Here is a 17,892-nt window from a genome sequence, read left to right as displayed (position 1 = left end):
CAAGGTATGTCCTGCATGCCGAAAGAAGAGGCTTAAAGAAAAATCACATGTGGCTGATTGTTCTCATATCAACTACAGATTTCAAGAAGTAAAAAAATATTCTCTTCATTACCACTTTCAGACTAAAAAGTCTAATAGGCCTGTCGGAAAAATAAGTCACTACATTAACTACTGGAGGACTCTTCTCGTCCTCAGACCAAAGCCTCTCACTCCACTACTTTTGGAAGAAGTTTGTTATTTCAAAAGTTACCTTGTCGATGCTAATGGGCAATGTCAAACCTCGTTATCATATGTTTTGTGGAAGATGACCTCCCCGACCGAACGTGTGGAGAGTTAATCATATTAGAAAAAGGCTCTCATTTGATAGAAATTGTTTCTATCTGAAAAAATATTACACAAAACATCAGTTATAATTATATAATTTTCACAATTGATTTTATTCGAAGATGCATTTTGATACAGGGTAGCTCTATCAGTTACTGTTAAATAAAACTATTCTACAGTGTCTTTTATAAATATAACAGCAGGTAATGACAAAAACACGTGAAATATTGGTCTTTTGTGTTAAAAATTAATAAAATGAAATAATAATTTCGACAAAACAGGTAGATTTTGATATATACATTTTGTTATTTGTGGATTTGTTAATTTTTGACATTTCATGAAAACAAGTAGTGAATATTCAGTAAACTGATATCGAGAATTTTTTATCAAATGATTATAACCTATAGAGAGTACATTACATTAATAATATTCCAACATAAAAATATCTTCTATCTATCTATCTATCTAATGAGCTGGGCTTTAATGCTGGTATAATGGCCTACTTCTCCCTTATTGAATCTCACCTGCGATATGGGATTGCCTTTTGGGGATTTGGAAAGAACCAGTTGATGAATTCAATTTTTGTGTCTCAGAAAAGAGCAATTCGATACATTTCTGAAAGTAAACCTAGGAACCACTGCAAACCACTCTTTCTCAAACATGGATTATCAACTGCCTAATGCATAAGTCCAAAATATCTAAAGAAACAGTGTATTATGCAAGACAAAATTATAATAGTTATCTGCCTGTTACAATCTGAATTCACGAAGAATCGACAAGGTTCATGATGAGTCAGCGATAATCGACACCGCTGACGAAGATGAACTTGCATTTCTATTCCTATGAGAATTTTCATTTTTATATTCAGTCTGAATTGATTCCTCCTTATTGTAACACGTGTTTTTGAATAAAATAAAATTTTCAAAAACTTATTTTTCGAAAACCAACTCATAACTGGCGCAGTCGGTAGGATTCACGAAAGAGTCTGTGAAAGTTCCTCGTCGTTTTTAAACGTTTATTCGCGATCCGAAACAAACTATTCCTTGACGGCAACATCACGACTACCCTCCAAGGACCAAAAGGAGAAAGCAGATCTTTGGGAATGCATCAAGCCATCACCATTCTTCTGTGAGTATCAATGTCAGATTCCTCTGTTTCTAGTCCATTTATTGACCCTAGTGCAGAGCTAGACTTAAGTGATCTCATTGCGAATTTATCTATTGAAAATTCATCGAATCAGAACCACAGTGAATCAAATATACCTTTGAATATTAATAATAGTAATTTAGTAATAATGGCACGACTAAACTTTGACATCAAAAATTTGTGCGTAGTTCCGGAGTTCGATGGGAACCCCAACAGCCTTCACGAATTTTCAAACATATCAGCAACCCTTCTCAACCACTATTTTGATCCAACACCTGCCAATATCAACTGCATCCAGAATAAACTGCTCATGTATGATATTCTCGGAAAGTTAACAGGAAAAGCAAAAGAAGTCGTTTCTGTATATGAATGTAACACTTGGGATGAAATCAAAAATGTCCTTATTCAACATTTTGAAGACCAAAGAGACGAGAATGCATTAACACGGGACCTAGTGAACTTAAGGCAATCAAATGAAACACCTTCACGATTTTATGAAAAGTGCATGGGCTTACTGAGTGTGATCTGCAATTATATCGACATTCATAATGACAACGATGTAGTAAAAAAGGGTAAAGAAGAATTCTTCAGACAGCAAGCCTTAACTACCTTCTTGGCCGGATTGAAGGAGCCTTTAGGATCGACGATAAGAGCAATGCGTCCAAATTCTTTGGCCACAGCGATGCAATACATTCAGGAAGAAAATAACATCCGTTATCTACAGAAAAGTCACGCTCCAGAAGTTTCATCATCCGTTAGAAGACCATTACCACCCCAAAGATACACACAGCAACAAATGATACCCCCGTCTCAATTTCAACAATTTCAACGCCCAGTGTGGTCTTCCCAGCCAGCCTATACCAGACCCCAATTTCCAACTGGACCAATTAACCTACCACCTCGAGTCAATTTACCACCACGACGTTTCCCGACCAATCAGTAAGTTTTTGGAAAACCACAAAACGTTTGGGACCCGAAAAATAATCAAAAATCATCGTACAGACAAGATCCAGTACCAATGAGTATTTCAACACTAAATACTCACCAACAAAATCATTTTAGGCCTCAAACTTCTCGCCCAACTTTCACGTCCGAAGAATTTTTCAATGTTGAACATCAAGAACAAGTTTATAATTGCGAAATACCCGAAGAATACGGTGAATACCACAACGAAGAATATCAAGAAGCATGTGCTGAAGATTTCATGAATGAAGAAATGTTGAAGCACGAAGAAGAAAATTTTCCCGAGGACGACAACATAATGCCAGAAACGTAGTAGAATTACACAGCTTCACCGATAAGGAAGAACTGCCCTACATAATTATAAGCAATCCACCTTTGAAACTGTTGATTGATACAGGCTCCACAAAATCATTTCTCAACCCTGAAGTGGCTTTTAAATTTTTCAAAAATTGCATTAAACACGAGCCATTTGTAGTAACTTCAATTTTTCAAAATAATTCCCAAGATTATTGTGCCAAAAACAATTAGATTTCATTAATTCGAATCTTATTTCTGCATTCGCAACGTTACCCATTTTTTACCACGAAACGAATAATAATCAGTCTCATTCCGCTCAACTCGAGCCTCATACAATTACACGTCTCAGGTTACCAGTAGCACAATGCGAAGGTACTATCATATTATCGCAACAAAATATTCAAGGAGCAAAATTACGAGAAACATTAACAATGGCATGTAATAATCTTGCGTGGACAGAACTTATCAATGATACGGATTTTGAACTCAATATAGCACTGACTGACTCAATAAAATCGAGAAAATTGGACATAGGTCAATTTTATTCATTTATATATTTCAACAAAATCGTCGCACCATTTGGATATAGAAAAATCAATCAAAACAGAACATTTGAACGAGGAAGAGAGAAGACATGTACTACGGCTATGCAAAAAATATTCCGATATTTTTTATGTGCCAGACACACCACTAACGTTCACAAATCAAGTGAAACACCGGATCAGGACAAGAGACGGAATTCCTGTTTTTACCAAATCATACAGATATCCACATGTGCATGAGCCTGAAGTGGAAAAACAGGTAAACTCACTGTTGGATCAGGGAATCATAAGGCCAAGCCAATCACCGTGGTCTTCACCTATATGGGTCGTCCCAAAGAAAGCAGACGCTTCTGGACAAATCAAATGGATGATCGTCGTAGATTATAGGAACGTGGACGAGAAAACTATCGACGATAAATATCCAGTCCCCAACATCAATGACATATTGGACAAGCTAAGAAGATGCCAATACTTCACGACTTTGGACCTAGCGAGTGGGTTCCACCAGATTGAGATGGCAGAGGAGGATATTCCAAAAACAGCCTTCACAGTGGAGCACGGGTACTACGAATACACCAGGATGCCGTTTGGATTAAAATCAGCTCCAGCTACCTTTCAACGTGTTATAGATAACGTTTTGAAGGGTCTTCAAGGAAAAATATGTCTTACATATATGGACGACATAATTGTGTACTCAACTTCGTTACAGGAGCATATAATCAACCTCTCTAAAGTCTTTGAAAGGTTCAGGGAAACAAATCTGAAGGTCCAACTAGACAAATCAGAGTTTTTGCAAAGGGAAGTAGCATTTTTGGGACACATCATCACTTCAGAAGGAATTCGACCAAATCCCCAAAAAATTGAAGCAATCTCAAAGTATCCTATACCCCGAACAACCAAAGAAATCAAAGGATATCTAGGACTCCTGGGATACTATAGAAAATTTGGACTTCGCAAAAATAACCAAACCACTCACGTCCTGTCTTAAGAAAAACCAGAAAATTGAGCATACACCGAAATTCATAGAATGTTTCGAAACATGCAAAAATCTTCTAGTAAACGAACCGCTTCTACAATATCCCGACTTCACAAAGCGATTCAATCTCACGACGGATGCCAGCAATTTTGCTATAGGTGCTATTCTATCGCAAGAACCTGTTGGAAAGGACAAACCAATTGCAAATGCCTCTCGTACGTTGAACGAAAGCGAACAAAATTATACAACCATAAAAAAAGAAATGCTTGCTATGGTGTGGGCGAATAAGTACTTTGGACCGTACCTATTTGGCCAAAAATTCAAAATCTTATCCGATCACCGCCCTCTACAATGGCTTTTCTCTTTGAAAAATCCAAATTCCAAACTTGTGAGATGGAGATTAAAGTTAGAAGAATTCAACTATGAAGTCGTTTACAAGAAAGGAAAACGCAATACGTACGCTGATGCCCTTTCAAGAATAGAGAATCCTTCAGTTTGAAAGAATACATAGAAAATTTCAACAAAGAACTTGAAGAAAATGCTTCGCTATACAATAATGCACCATCTGAAAATACCGTTACCGACCAACCTCAAAGAAGAATCAGCGAAGACACCTTCGCTACTGACACTGCAGACGAAAATTCCGACCGTCTTCAGCAGAAAAGAACACCATCAACCGATACAGCTGACAAAAATCCCGACCTCGACCAACCAAAAAGGACATCATCAACTGACACAGCTGACGAAAATCCCGACCAGCCTGAACAAAAAGAACGTCGTCAACGGATACAGCTGATGAAGTTATAAATGACCTTAACCAACCTGAAAACGAAGGAAGTAACAGAACCATACACACAACTCAAAAAGAACCAGCATTCACAATTCCAATATCAGAAAAGTATCTCAATTATTACAATAACCAGATAAAAATGACATTTGTCCATTATAACCCAGGGCCAATTTGTATAGAACAAGCGTTCGCAAATAAAAAACGAATTCATGTTCAAATTGGTATGAATGCAAAAGAAGAAAATATTGTGAAATTCTTCAAGGACTATATTCCACCGAAAGTCAAACATGCTGTATATTTCAACCCAGATACCCAATATAAGTCAACCTACAATATTCTTCAGAAAATTTTCAGAAACACTGCCTTTGATTTGGTAAAATGCACCGAAATCTTGGACGATGTTAACAACGAAGATCATCAACAAATAATAATTCGAAACTACCACGAAAAGAAGTCAAACCATCGTGGAATAAACGAAACTGAATTTTCATTTTTATATTCAGTCTGACTTGATACCTCCTTATTGTAACACGTGTTTTTGAATAAAATAAACCTTTTGAAAACTCATTTTTCGAAAACCAACTCTTAACTTGCCTAAACCTACAACGTCTTTAACTAAAAATTCCATTATATTTGAAAGTAAAAAAATATATAACCATTCACCTAGTCTCTTTAAAAACTATCCATTATTTCTTGTGAAAAAGGCATTCTACAGTATACAGGAGTATTATGTTGACAATCTGGCTTAGTCCTGAAAAAAAAGCCTTGAAGTTGTAATGTTGTCGCTTATAATTTTTACCGTAACTTGTATCATCTTTGCTTTTATCATTCTAAAAATGTATATATATATATATATATATATATATATATATATATATATATATATATATATCTATATATATATATATATATATATATATATATATATATATATATATATATATATATATATATATATATATAGGGTGTTCCTTAAACACATGCTAATATTTAAGGAGGTACTTCTTAGACCTTAAGGAAAAAACGTCCTATGTACTTATGTCCTAAACGCCTTAACTTTTGAGATACAGGGTGGCAAAGTTTTCAAAAATAATCGGTTTTTAATAATAACTGAGATAATTTTGTAGACATCTTTGGCATTTTCAGTACATATGTTCCATACCTCAAGGCGCATTTTCTAATGTACAATTTTCTTAATTTTCTCTGCCAGTGGCGTACGTACGAGTTTTGAAATGTATATTTTTGGCGAAAATAATACTACGCCACTGCTTTATCTTGAATTAAAAATTATTTTTAAAATCTTCATACATTTTTGAGCACATTTGATTTGTTGGGTTTTCTTTGTCCGACGCATGGTTTTCGCTCAAAAAATTAAAAATCGCTTTACTTAAGGATAAGTTCCCTAAAAATCTGATGCGGTAAGAGATCAGATTTGTTGCAAAATAATTGAGGATCTAAAAGGTATTTGTTTGTTGTCAGATGCAGTGTTCTCAATTAAAATTACGTCATAACGCAGCACCGCTTAATAATTTTTGGAAACATAAATTTAGTTATCCTGGAATAAATGACGTGTAGCAGAATTTATTTAGTGCACCTCTTGGAAATATGGAGTTTGTCGATATGTGATTTCTTTTAAAGATTAAAAGCAGAAAAAACAGCGTACCCACCATAGCAATAAAAACGAATTCTCTGTATGTACAAACGTCAGTAGCAAATATTGATGTTGGTTTAAAGTAAGGTGTTGGTGTTAAAAACTGTCACAGCGCGTTTTGATTGATTTTGAAGTGTTATTGACGTTATTTTGGTAGTCCGCTGTTTTTCTGAATATCAGTAAATATGGTAAATTATACGAATGTGGAAATAGCGCAAATGCATTACGTATATGGCCTTGCCGATGGTAATGCAACAGAAGCCAGGCGCATTTATCAGGAAAGATATCCTAATCGTGCCTTACCAGATAGCCGAACCTTTTCAAATATTCATCGTCGACTTGGGGAAACTGGTAGTTTCAAGAAAGGGACTCCGGAAGGTAGACCTCGTGTAGTAAGAACTTCTGAAATTGAGGAAGCGGTGCTGCAAGAAATTGAGGAACATCCTGAGACGAGTACGAGGAAGATCGCTAGAACTCTGGATATTTGTCATCAAATTGTTTGGCGTATTTTGGTTGATTTTTTGTTATAGCCATACCATATTTCAAGAGTGCAGGCATTATTCCTCAGAGATTTTCCACAGCGTGTGAACTTCAGTCAGTGATATCTACAAAGTATTGCACTAAATCCGCAGTTTGAGACACAAATTTTGTTCACAGACGAAGCAAATTTTTCTCGGAATGCCATTCAAAATTTCCATAACAATCATGTGTGGGCTGAAGAAAATCCCTATGCAATAACCGAAACCCATTTCCAACACCAATTTTCGGTTAATGTATAGGCAGGAATTATAGGTAATCATCTAAAAGGCCCATTTTTTTCTACCAGGACGCCTTGATGGTCGTTCTTATTTACACTTTCTGGAAGAAGACTTACCTGGGTTATGGAAGATGTGCCACTTGCGTTAAGGAATCGAATATGGTACATGCACGATGACGCCCCTGCTCATTCCAGTGTAATAGTCTGAAACCATTCAAATACAGTTTATCCTAATCGTTGGATAGGTCGCGGAGGACCTCAGCAATGGCCAGCAAGATCCCCCGATCTCAACAGTTCAGATTTTTTTATGGGGTCACCTCAAAACTCTTGTGTATAAAACTCCCGTTAATACTTTAGAAGATTTAAGAGAGCGAATAGTTGCCTCGTGTGAAACTATACGAAATATGCCGGGAATATTTGAACGGGTGCGTAATTCCATGCATAGAAGGGCGGAAGCATGCAAACTAAGTGCAGGTGGCCACTTCCAACAATTTTTATAATCAGTTTTGGTATTATTACTAATCAACAAATTTGTGCTATTCGGTTAGACTTACTGTCACAAAATAAAATAAAACTCGTTTTTGTGAAAAATTTATTTTTTTGCAGATTATGTTTTCAAATATTATTAGGGAATTGGTAATGCGTTATGAAGCAATTTTCAGATTCTCATTCATTTTAGAATTGATCTAATTTCTTAATTTGCTTTCTGTCGATTTTTATTTTTTTTGAGTGAAAATCATGCGTCGAACAAAGGAATACCAAGAGATCAAATTTTCTCAAAAATGAATGAGGATTTTAAAAATGATTTTATTTTGAAAAGAAAGCATTGGCGTAGTACTTTTTCCCCAAAAATATTCAATGCGAAACCCGTAGGGATGCCACTGTTTGAAAAAATACAAATTTGTGTACATCAGAAAATGCGCCTTGAGGCATGGAACATATTTACCAAATATGCCAAAGATGTCTACAAAATTATCTCAGTTATTATTAAAAAACTGATTATTTTTGAAAACTTTGCCGCCCTGTATCTCAAAAGTTATGGCGATTAGGACATACGTCCATAGGAAGTTTTTTTCTTAAAATGGGTCTAAGAATTACCTCCTCAAATATTAGCATGTGTTTAAGGAACACCCTGTATATATATACATATTAATTTTTGGAAAAGAAAGTTTTTGGCTTTCTACTACTCCATCTGATACAAAAAAAAGGGATGAGAGAATCTTCCAAAGAAAGGAAGGAAGTAATCAATTTGAAAATAAGTAACTCTATACATGGATGTGTAGATCATGCAAAGAAGTGATTTTCAGACACAAACTGAAAGAAAGTCCTCCTGAAACAGCTACTTTCATATAAACATTGAATTACACGAAAAAAAAAAATTCTTTCGAAACAAATACTTCTATATGAACACTGAATTATACAGAAGATACTCTTCTCTACTTAGTTTGTATATCAAACATTTGTTGTGGAATAAGAATCAGATTTCATTCACATGAGTTCTACTTTAAATGAATGGTAACAAATTGCACTTACATAGAACACTGCCATCCTCACATACCATTCATCATGTGATTGATATTTGATTCTTATTCCACAACAAATGTTTGATATACAAACTGAGTAGAGAAAAGTATTTTCTGTATAATTCAGTGTTCATATAGAAGTATTTGTGTCGAGAGAATTTTTTTTCGTGTAATTCAATGTTTATATGAAAGTAGCTGTTTTGTGTCTGAAAGTTACTTCTTTGCATGATCTACATATCCATGTATAGAGTTACTTATTTTCAAATTGATTACTTTCATCCTTTCTTTGGAAGATTCTCTCATCCCTTTTTTTTGTATCAGATGGAGTAGTAGAAAGCCAAAAACTTTCTTTCCCAAAAATTTATTATCCATTCTGTATAACACGCTTTGTCAATAAGATTTATTCTTGGACTATAAAGCATATTTTGATTTGATTTGATGTCGATCTTCTATCTATGATGCATTTGAATTAGAAGGAATTTGCCTATTTTCGGCAGGTTTTGGTTGATAAAGTATTTCTGCAATTATGATCCCACCCCCACGCTGCAAAACTGTGCCGTCTTAAAGTGGGAATATTTTCATTGCTTTCATTTTTTCATAGACTATATTGTGTACCAATTCTGTGGATGATATCTGATTCAATTTCACAATAAATATTTGGAGTACAAACTGAATAAAAGAAAGTGTTTGTATAACTCAATGTTCATTCTTTACATAGAAGTATGTTTTTCGAAAGTATTTTTTTTCGTGTAAATAATAAAATAATAAAATAATCAAGGTACAAAATGAAAATAACGACAGAGTAAAAAATAACTGAAAAATAAAAACTAAAATCAAAATAAGCAGAAAATTCAAATATATAAAAAATTAAAAATCATAAAGGAGTTTAAATCAAGTTACTTCACGACATTTTGATTGTTAGTATCCAAAATCGTCTGCGGGTTACGACTGGACTATTCCTCCTCGAAATGAATATTTATCGGTCATTCTAGTGCACTCACCTATCCCCTCCTCCCTCTATCCGCTTCAACGGTTCAGCGGAAGTTGACTGTTATCCGCTTGATTACAGGTTTTCATATGTTGCGCATCCCTATGCTAGCACGATCTATTAGAGTTTTGATGATTCCTCTTTTGGTAGATTGATGGTGATTGTATTCGTGATTCAGGTACTATCCCGTGTGAGTGGGTCTTCGGTATACAGATGTTTTCCACTCAGAGTCGGTCCTCTTCACCAATACGTCTAAGAATGGCAATGGCAATGGAGAAGGAAGTCAAAAACAAATTACCATTCTTAGACGTATTGGTGTAGAGGACCGACTCTGAGTGAAAAACCCACTGTATACCGAACACCCACTCTCACTTGACAACCATCAATCTATCAAAAGAGGAATCATCAAAACTCTAGTAGATCATATTTTCGGGCTCTGTAATCTAAACAAAGATTTCGAGAAGGAACTGGGAATCATACAAAATATCATGAACGAAATAGGAACTCCAAAGTCATGGTGAAACAGACTTTGGGTAGAAGACAGCAAAAGCTTCGCAAGGAACTTCAGAAAATCCGCATTACCGTGTTCAAAAAAAAACACACAGTGAGTAAAAACCAGCATTTCGGGAATAGCAGAGCAATTTGGAACTCATCAACATAACCCCAAGTGGTCCCATGCTAGAGCATCAACAAGGGGAAACATTGGTTCAGGAGAAAGTTCAAAGAAGCAGGATATATGTTATTCAACGACGTATTCAGTCGAACTAGCGTAGAGACGCGCAACATATGGAAACCTGTAATCAAGCGGATAACGGTCAACTAACGCTAAACCGTTAAATGAATAGCCCAGTCGTCATCCGAAGACGATTGTGGATACTAACAATCGAAACGTCGTGAGAAAACTCGATTTGAAATCATTTATAACTTTCAATTTAATTTTTTTTTTTTGCTTATTTTGATTTTGATTTTTTTATTTTTCAGTTCGTTCATAATCTGTGGTCATTTTCATTTTGTACCTTGGTTATTTCATTCTTTCCAGTAATATTCACGTTTTATTGTTTGAAATGATCGATATTTCAAGTATTCATTCCAATTGTATTTGTTTTCTCATAGGTTTCGAATTAAAGTAGAATCATATTAGACAATGGGAGTTCGAATTGATACCATTCATCAAGAAACATTGTCAAACACTTCCAAATGAATAAATATTCAAATTGAAAAGGATATATTTTTACGAAAGATTTATTTTTTAGAAAGAAAAATTTTGTCTTTCTACTTTTCCATTTTCATACGAAAATGTGTGAATTTCCCAAAGAAAGGAAGGAAACAAAAATGAGTCCAAAATAAACGTTTCAGAAAGATGTGTGGATCATATAAAGAAGTAACTGTAAGAAAGCTTTCTTACAGTTTATTTCATAAACGTTTTCATGACAAATTTATAAAACACTTTAATTGCCTACAACTGTATTGTGTTCACTGATCATCTAATATAATCAATTAACATTTTGGATTTAATTATAAAATACTAATAAAATAAAACTGTTGCAACACCATGGAATTATAAAACAAATTTGCTGGTTGGGAGCCCTCTCGAAGTAACCACTTCCATATAAACAGTGAATTACACGAAAGAAAAAATACTTTCGAAACATCCACTTTTATATAGACAATAAACATTGAATTATACAAACACTTTTTTCTATTCAGTTTTTACTTCAAACATTCGTTGTTGAATTGAATCAAATATTATTCACAGGATTGGTACACAATATAGTATATGAAAGAATCAAAGCAATGACACAATGACAATGACAATGACACAGTTTTGCAGCTTTGGGGATAGGAATATCGTTGCAGAAATACCTTTTCAACCAAAACCTGCTGAAAACATCCGAAATCCTTCTAATTCAAAGGAATCATTATGTCAGACGTCACTCAATCGTAATAAATTATTACGCTATTATTTTATATTGGAGTATTGTTGATTTGAGATTAGGACGAATGTCTGCACTCTCTACAGGTTACAATCATTTGATAAAAAATTCTTGATATCACTTCACTGAATATTCACTACTTGTTTTCATGAAATGTGGATAATTAACAAATAACACAATGTCGAGAAGAGCACTTCAGCAGTTGATTGGGTGACCTATTTTTTTGACAGGCCTGTTGAACTTTTTACTCAGGAAGTGGTAATGAAGTCAACACTTTTTTACTTCCGGGAATTTGTAGTTGATGTGAGAACGAACAATCAGCCACCTGTGATTTTTCTTTAATTTTCCACTTTCGACATACAGGACATACCTTGAGAGCTATTCTACAAATGAACGGTTACACAAATTCTTTTATGATATTTAATGCATTACAATGGCTATTCCAAAGACTTCGTAAATCAACAACGACTTTTGTTTTCAAGCCACTGCACGTTTTGATTTCCTACTACTACTTTCCTACTGCTATTTCAATTAATTATCTACACATACATACTTAATACATGATTGTCCAATAAGAAAGAGCCTCTTAGAATATATTTCTTTATTTACGATATCACAAATATATCCATCAATATGCCATCAATAATTTTTCTATTCTCTTTTCAGTAGATTTCAAAAGAGAAATATCCTTTATTGTTCTTTCGGTGAATACGGATGTCTGAAATGGAAATTATATTTTATTATTTATTCGCTGAAAAGTGAGAAAAACTGGATTAGGAGAATCTGTAATTCAAATTAGATGGTTCATTGAGTTTTCAATACAGTATATACGGACTACTTCCGAAACTTTTCGAACAAAAACACTAATCAAGATGATGAATATACTACCGATGAGAGTAGACGTGAATCATTTATTACCAGTTCACCTTTCTGCATAATTTATCATTATTGACGGGTAGGTATTTGAATCACATCGATAGTAAATGAATGGAATTTACATGTAAAAATTGAATTTTCATTTAAAATGTCAGATACTATTGATGTTACATTCTAAATGAATTTTCCTTCAACTTATTGAAAGTGTCAAGATGACGGATGGAAATCGATAATTATTCAGTTCTGATCAGTTACATACATGCTATGGTTTGTATATGTGGAAACCTGTTATCGGCTTAGGCATTTTCAGGGACGGGTTAGTATTACAATATTACAGTATTTGTTTTATTTGACTGCACAATATTTCTTTCATTTGAAGTCAATAAATCTCGATTTATTGATAGGTTGTTGTTGAACATTTTTTTCAATAGTGGTTTTACGAAAACTTCTATATCCAAGTTAGTTAGTGGGGCGTCTTTCTGCCTCCGGGTTTCTTCTTGCATGAATTGTGGTTCAAGTTTCTTCTTCTTCCTTGTTTGTATGATTTTATGTAGTGGTCTTGTGTCTGCATACAATAGCAGTGATCGGTCGACATCCGAGGGATGATATGGAATCGTGTCCAGGTACAATGCTGAGAAAAAGGGCAGCTTATTCAAATTTATTCTGGTGATCAGATATCATTCTCTTGATGGAAAGTATGCTGTGGATTTGTCTCGAAGTGGTGGTGCAATAGATTGTGACTTTATGGTTTACAATTGACCTCATGAACATTTTATGAGTGTGTGAAACGGTCTAACTAGAACATCTTCTGATCTTGTTCCTAATGCTTTCGGAAGATTAACTTTTTCTGGACTTTTTTCTGGACTTTGTATAGAGTTTTATGAATATAGGTCTCTGAGGGTATCCGTATAAGTAACTCCCAAGTGTATAACTGAAATTTAAAGCGATGAGAGACTGAGATTCAAGTTGTTAATAGAAACTCTTGGGTTGTGGTGTTTAGATATCTGAGTAGGATGGTTTGAGTTATTGTTGGGTTGAGTTTGATGCGCCACTTGCTGCACCAATGTGCAAAGAAGAAAATAATATTTTAGGTTATAGTTTGTACGATGAGTTGGTGTTATGAAGGATTTCAGTATAGTGAGAGTGTCGTGATCGTATATGGACAAAAAAAGACGGGGACAGGACCCAGTCCTGAGGGACTTCGGCTGTATTTGTTAAGGAAGAGAGAAGGAAGTTACATCCTGATAAAATAGCGTGGAAGTTTAATGGATATCAGTTCACTGATTAGGCCTGTATGCCGAAACTTACCGAAGGCTTTTTGAATATCTAGTAGAATGGCGATCCTACTGTAGGAGGAGTTTATATTTTGGGTGATATGAATGTGAAATTTAACGAGGATATTTTGGGACTTGAGAATCATGATGGTGTTAGCCTGTTTCCTGGTCTTCAGAAAGTAAGCACGTTCGAAGTAGGGAATGAGGACATTCCTCAGGATATCAAAGATATGCCGTTTGATATGTCAGATACTATTGGTATTACATTATGAATGTATAATGCCGAGGAGATTTATCAGATTCGTTGGAATTTGAACCGGGGGCAGTATGTCTACCAGAGTGGATATCACGAAGGATACCTGCATTGGGGCTTCAGAAATACAGTTGGGGTTGAGGATGATGTAGCCAGTATTGTTACTTGAGTGCATGTATCAAGTTATGGTGTGTTGTCAAAGTGATTATCAGTCTGAAGTTTCAGTGTGTTTTCTGAATCGTCACGAAACACCTCTGCTTTTACTGTTGTATAGAAATTATGTTACCGTCGACCATCAGATAGCTATCAGATTTTGTTTTTGTCTTGTAATAACTTCAAGTTTGTTACAGAAAGCCATTTCGTCACTATATTCGAGAAGATTTGCAGGGTCTCCTTCCTCCACCTCTTCTGTATGATTTGGTTTATGTCGAGACGTATATTTTCGTTTTGTCTTTTACATTCTGTTTTTGGTACCTGGTTCCTAGTGCGTATTCAGTTTCTGGAAAATTTTCTATTGTTGCGAATGAGTATTATCAATTGCAGTATTAATGGTGTTTTGTCATGTAGTCTAGTGGTGATCAGAGTAGCTTCTTTTATAGGTAAGTATTTGTATTAAATCAATTTGGTTGTTGATTTTTTTTTCAGTATTTGGAACGGACAAATTAGTAATGAAAAGGTTATGGTTATTGTAGTTCTGAAAAAATCCACATCAAAGTATTTATGGTTTTTTTAGGAAATAGTGTAGGAAATGTTGAAAATTTAGAGATCAGCTTCCAGGAGTATGGGAAGGTGATACCACTCCACTGTGTCTCCGTCATCGATCATCCCTATGAACACAGAATGTGGTCAATGATAGACTTCCTGATTGAGGTCAGAAAGACGGTATCCGTTTATATTGTTGCTGAATTGTGTATGTCTAGCGGTGAAGTCATTTATTAAATATGCTTGGGGAGTGCAGAAGTGTATTCTGAAATTTTTCAAAGAACAGTAGCTGAACAATTGAAAGAGTCTACTCTTTCAGTTGCATTGCCAATTGCATATACAGGAAATTTTCTGTGAAGATTCCTGCACTGACGCCTTTCGGATATAATCCAACGCCCTTCATGGTATTAGCCAGGGGAGTAGGTATTTTCTGATAGGCGTCAGTCCATTAAAACTACTGTGTAGGTATATTCCAGACTGGCTTGAACGTTTAAAGTTCATTTCTTTAGATTTGTTTACTGCCAGTCTTCAAGCATAGCCCACTGACTAATGACAAAGTTTTCCTTCCTTATTCAGAGAATTCGGGCAAGTTACGGATATGCAGTTGGTTAGTACCTCGTCCACTAGATGGAGGGACATTTTGCTGTTCACTCCAACTTAGGAAGAGGAATGAAATACTCTGAAAGCATATGGAATATCATATCATTGACTTTAGGTCGATGATGGCCACTATCTTGCACTGATGAGTGGCTAATGAGCCCGAAACCGGTCTGCAAGTGTGCCCGTTCCAAAATTGAAGGTCGATTCTTTCAGTTGTATTACCAATTTTATTTGCAGAAAATTTTCTATGAAGATTCCTGCACTGACGCCTGTCGGATATAATCCAACGCCCTTCGTGGTATTAGCCAGGGGAGTAGTTGTTTTCTGATAGGCGTCAGTCCATTCAACATACTGTGTAGGTATATTCGAGACTGGCTTGAACGTTGGAAGTTCATTTCTTTAGATATGTTTACTGCTAGTCTTCAAGCATAGCCCACTGACTAATAAGAAAGTTATTATATCCGGTTCGGAGAAAACCTATGCCTGGGTTTTTGTGGCATTGAATTTTACCTGGTTACTTTCACTTAATTTGAAATCATCTCTTGATCCTCATTAAGATATGCAACCTCCTGGTGCCGGTGGAGATGTACCTCTGTAGCCAATGTCCTGGAATCCAAATAGAATGACGAGACAAGTGTGCTGACGTCAGGAAAACAATATATTGGGTTCATGGTTTTTTGCAATGAGTCGTTGATATATAATAAATAGAGTTTTGAAAAAAATATGGATCCCTGGGAAACACCGGTGTTGATGGAGAAAGTATTTGAGAGATATCCATCGACGGCCACTTGCAGGGAACTTTCTTTCAGGAAGCTGGAGAGCCATGCATAAAAATGATCCGACAAGCAATAGCATCGAAGTTTTGCCAGCAAACCCTAATGCCACACATGGTCAAAGGCCGTAGAAATATCAAGCGCAACAGCTCTTGATTTTCCATGTTTCCTTCTCGATTGCGGTATTCCAAATATGGGTGACATACGATAAAACAAAAGGTCGCCTGTTGATATTTGTTTCCGAAAGCTATATTGTTGATCGCTCAATATGTTGAAGCCTTCCAAATATCTGAGGATATGATAGTTTACGACTTTCTCCTAGTTAGTACACTTGGAGATGATTATACAAAGCACGTTATAGTGGCATCTACTAGGAATTCGATAATTTCGTCCTCAGTGATGTCAAGGTTGATACTACTTACGAATAACAAGCTGATGGTGGATCAAAATAGGGTTGATATCTCCATTTTGCACATGGGTTGTCATGCCAGAGTGAGTGGCTTTTCTATTGGTTGGTAGCTTGTGTTACATTCCATTGCGTCCCCTGGGTCAACTACTGGATTCTACTTCGACGATTCTGTTTTGAAATAAACAGGGTTTCTCCTCGTACTTGAGCTTCAATCTGCTAAACAATGGGCACAATCACGTAACTTTCGCTTCACTTCTATTGAAATTATTATTTGTTGAGATATCAACCAGTCATCACCACCTTAACGCTTGTCATCAAAAACTATTTCGATCATTTTATTTAAGAGAATAGCAAAAGCAATATACAAATTCTATTGAGTTTCCGTATCTTGAAATCTAATCTATATATATTTGGTTTTCGAGAAAAAACATGAATAAAATGAAATTGAGAATTGTTTCAGGGAGAAATTTTGCACAGACCAAAACTATACTGAAAAAAAAGGAAATTCAGTGAAATCACAAAGATGTTTCAATAATTTTTAATTTTTACAATTATTATAGTGCCATTCCGATATACCTCTGCCTAAAATTCCATTCACATCACATGTTGTGAATCTCTCGTAGAGTTTAGCATCGCTATCGTTTCCCTTGAAATGCATTTCCTCATGTTCGTATTTTACTTTAACGTCATAGTTAGTACCACCAGCTACGAATGTAAAACACAGTTCTTTAGGAAGTACTTCATTTTCTCCATGCTCATAGAGAAGCAAATCAATGCTTTCCACAGAATCAATTCGACCGTCAGGATGATTCACCCACCCCATTTCTAAGTGAGATGATGTCAGCGGTTGACTAACAACACCAATAGATATTTTAACCCCATTTGACAGATAGAACATATGGAAAATGTATCTGTGCATCAAGGACCAGTCCCGTTTATGTCCTGAAAATGAGAAAAACAATTGTGAAATTATAATATATAGAAAGCTAATGCATAAATGACTAATGAATATCATAATGATTGGAAAATCTTTATTTTACACGAAGTCAATTGGGCGGGAGTCATTTTTGATCTCTAAGATCTCAGCACCAGAATAATGAAAGGGTTTTTCATT

At 35.3% G+C, this 17,892-nt stretch overlaps 1 protein-coding gene across 1 annotated transcript in view; it reads right to left on the bottom strand.

The window, feature by feature from the left end:
• Positions 1–17,300: 17,300 nt before the first annotated feature.
• The window catches only part of LOC111514783 (uncharacterized), an 85,877-nt gene continuing 85,285 nt past the window's right edge, over positions 17,301–17,892 (bottom strand). The window contains exon 6 of the mRNA XM_074175804.1: positions 17,301–17,720. Within this exon, the coding sequence (XP_074031905.1) occupies positions 17,317–17,720 (404 nt within the window). The 3' untranslated portion in view covers positions 17,301–17,316. The remainder of the gene's footprint in view (positions 17,721–17,892) is intronic.

The sequence above is a fragment of the Leptinotarsa decemlineata genome, unplaced genomic scaffold (assembly GCF_025532065.1).
Source record: "Leptinotarsa decemlineata unplaced genomic scaffold, Ldec_3_MD MMD2_tig00001344_RagTag_RagTag, whole genome shotgun sequence".
Classification (NCBI taxonomy): Eukaryota; Metazoa; Arthropoda; class Insecta; order Coleoptera; family Chrysomelidae; genus Leptinotarsa; species Leptinotarsa decemlineata.
Note: the sequence above shows the minus strand (reverse complement) of the source record. Positions and strands in the feature narration are given on the sequence as shown.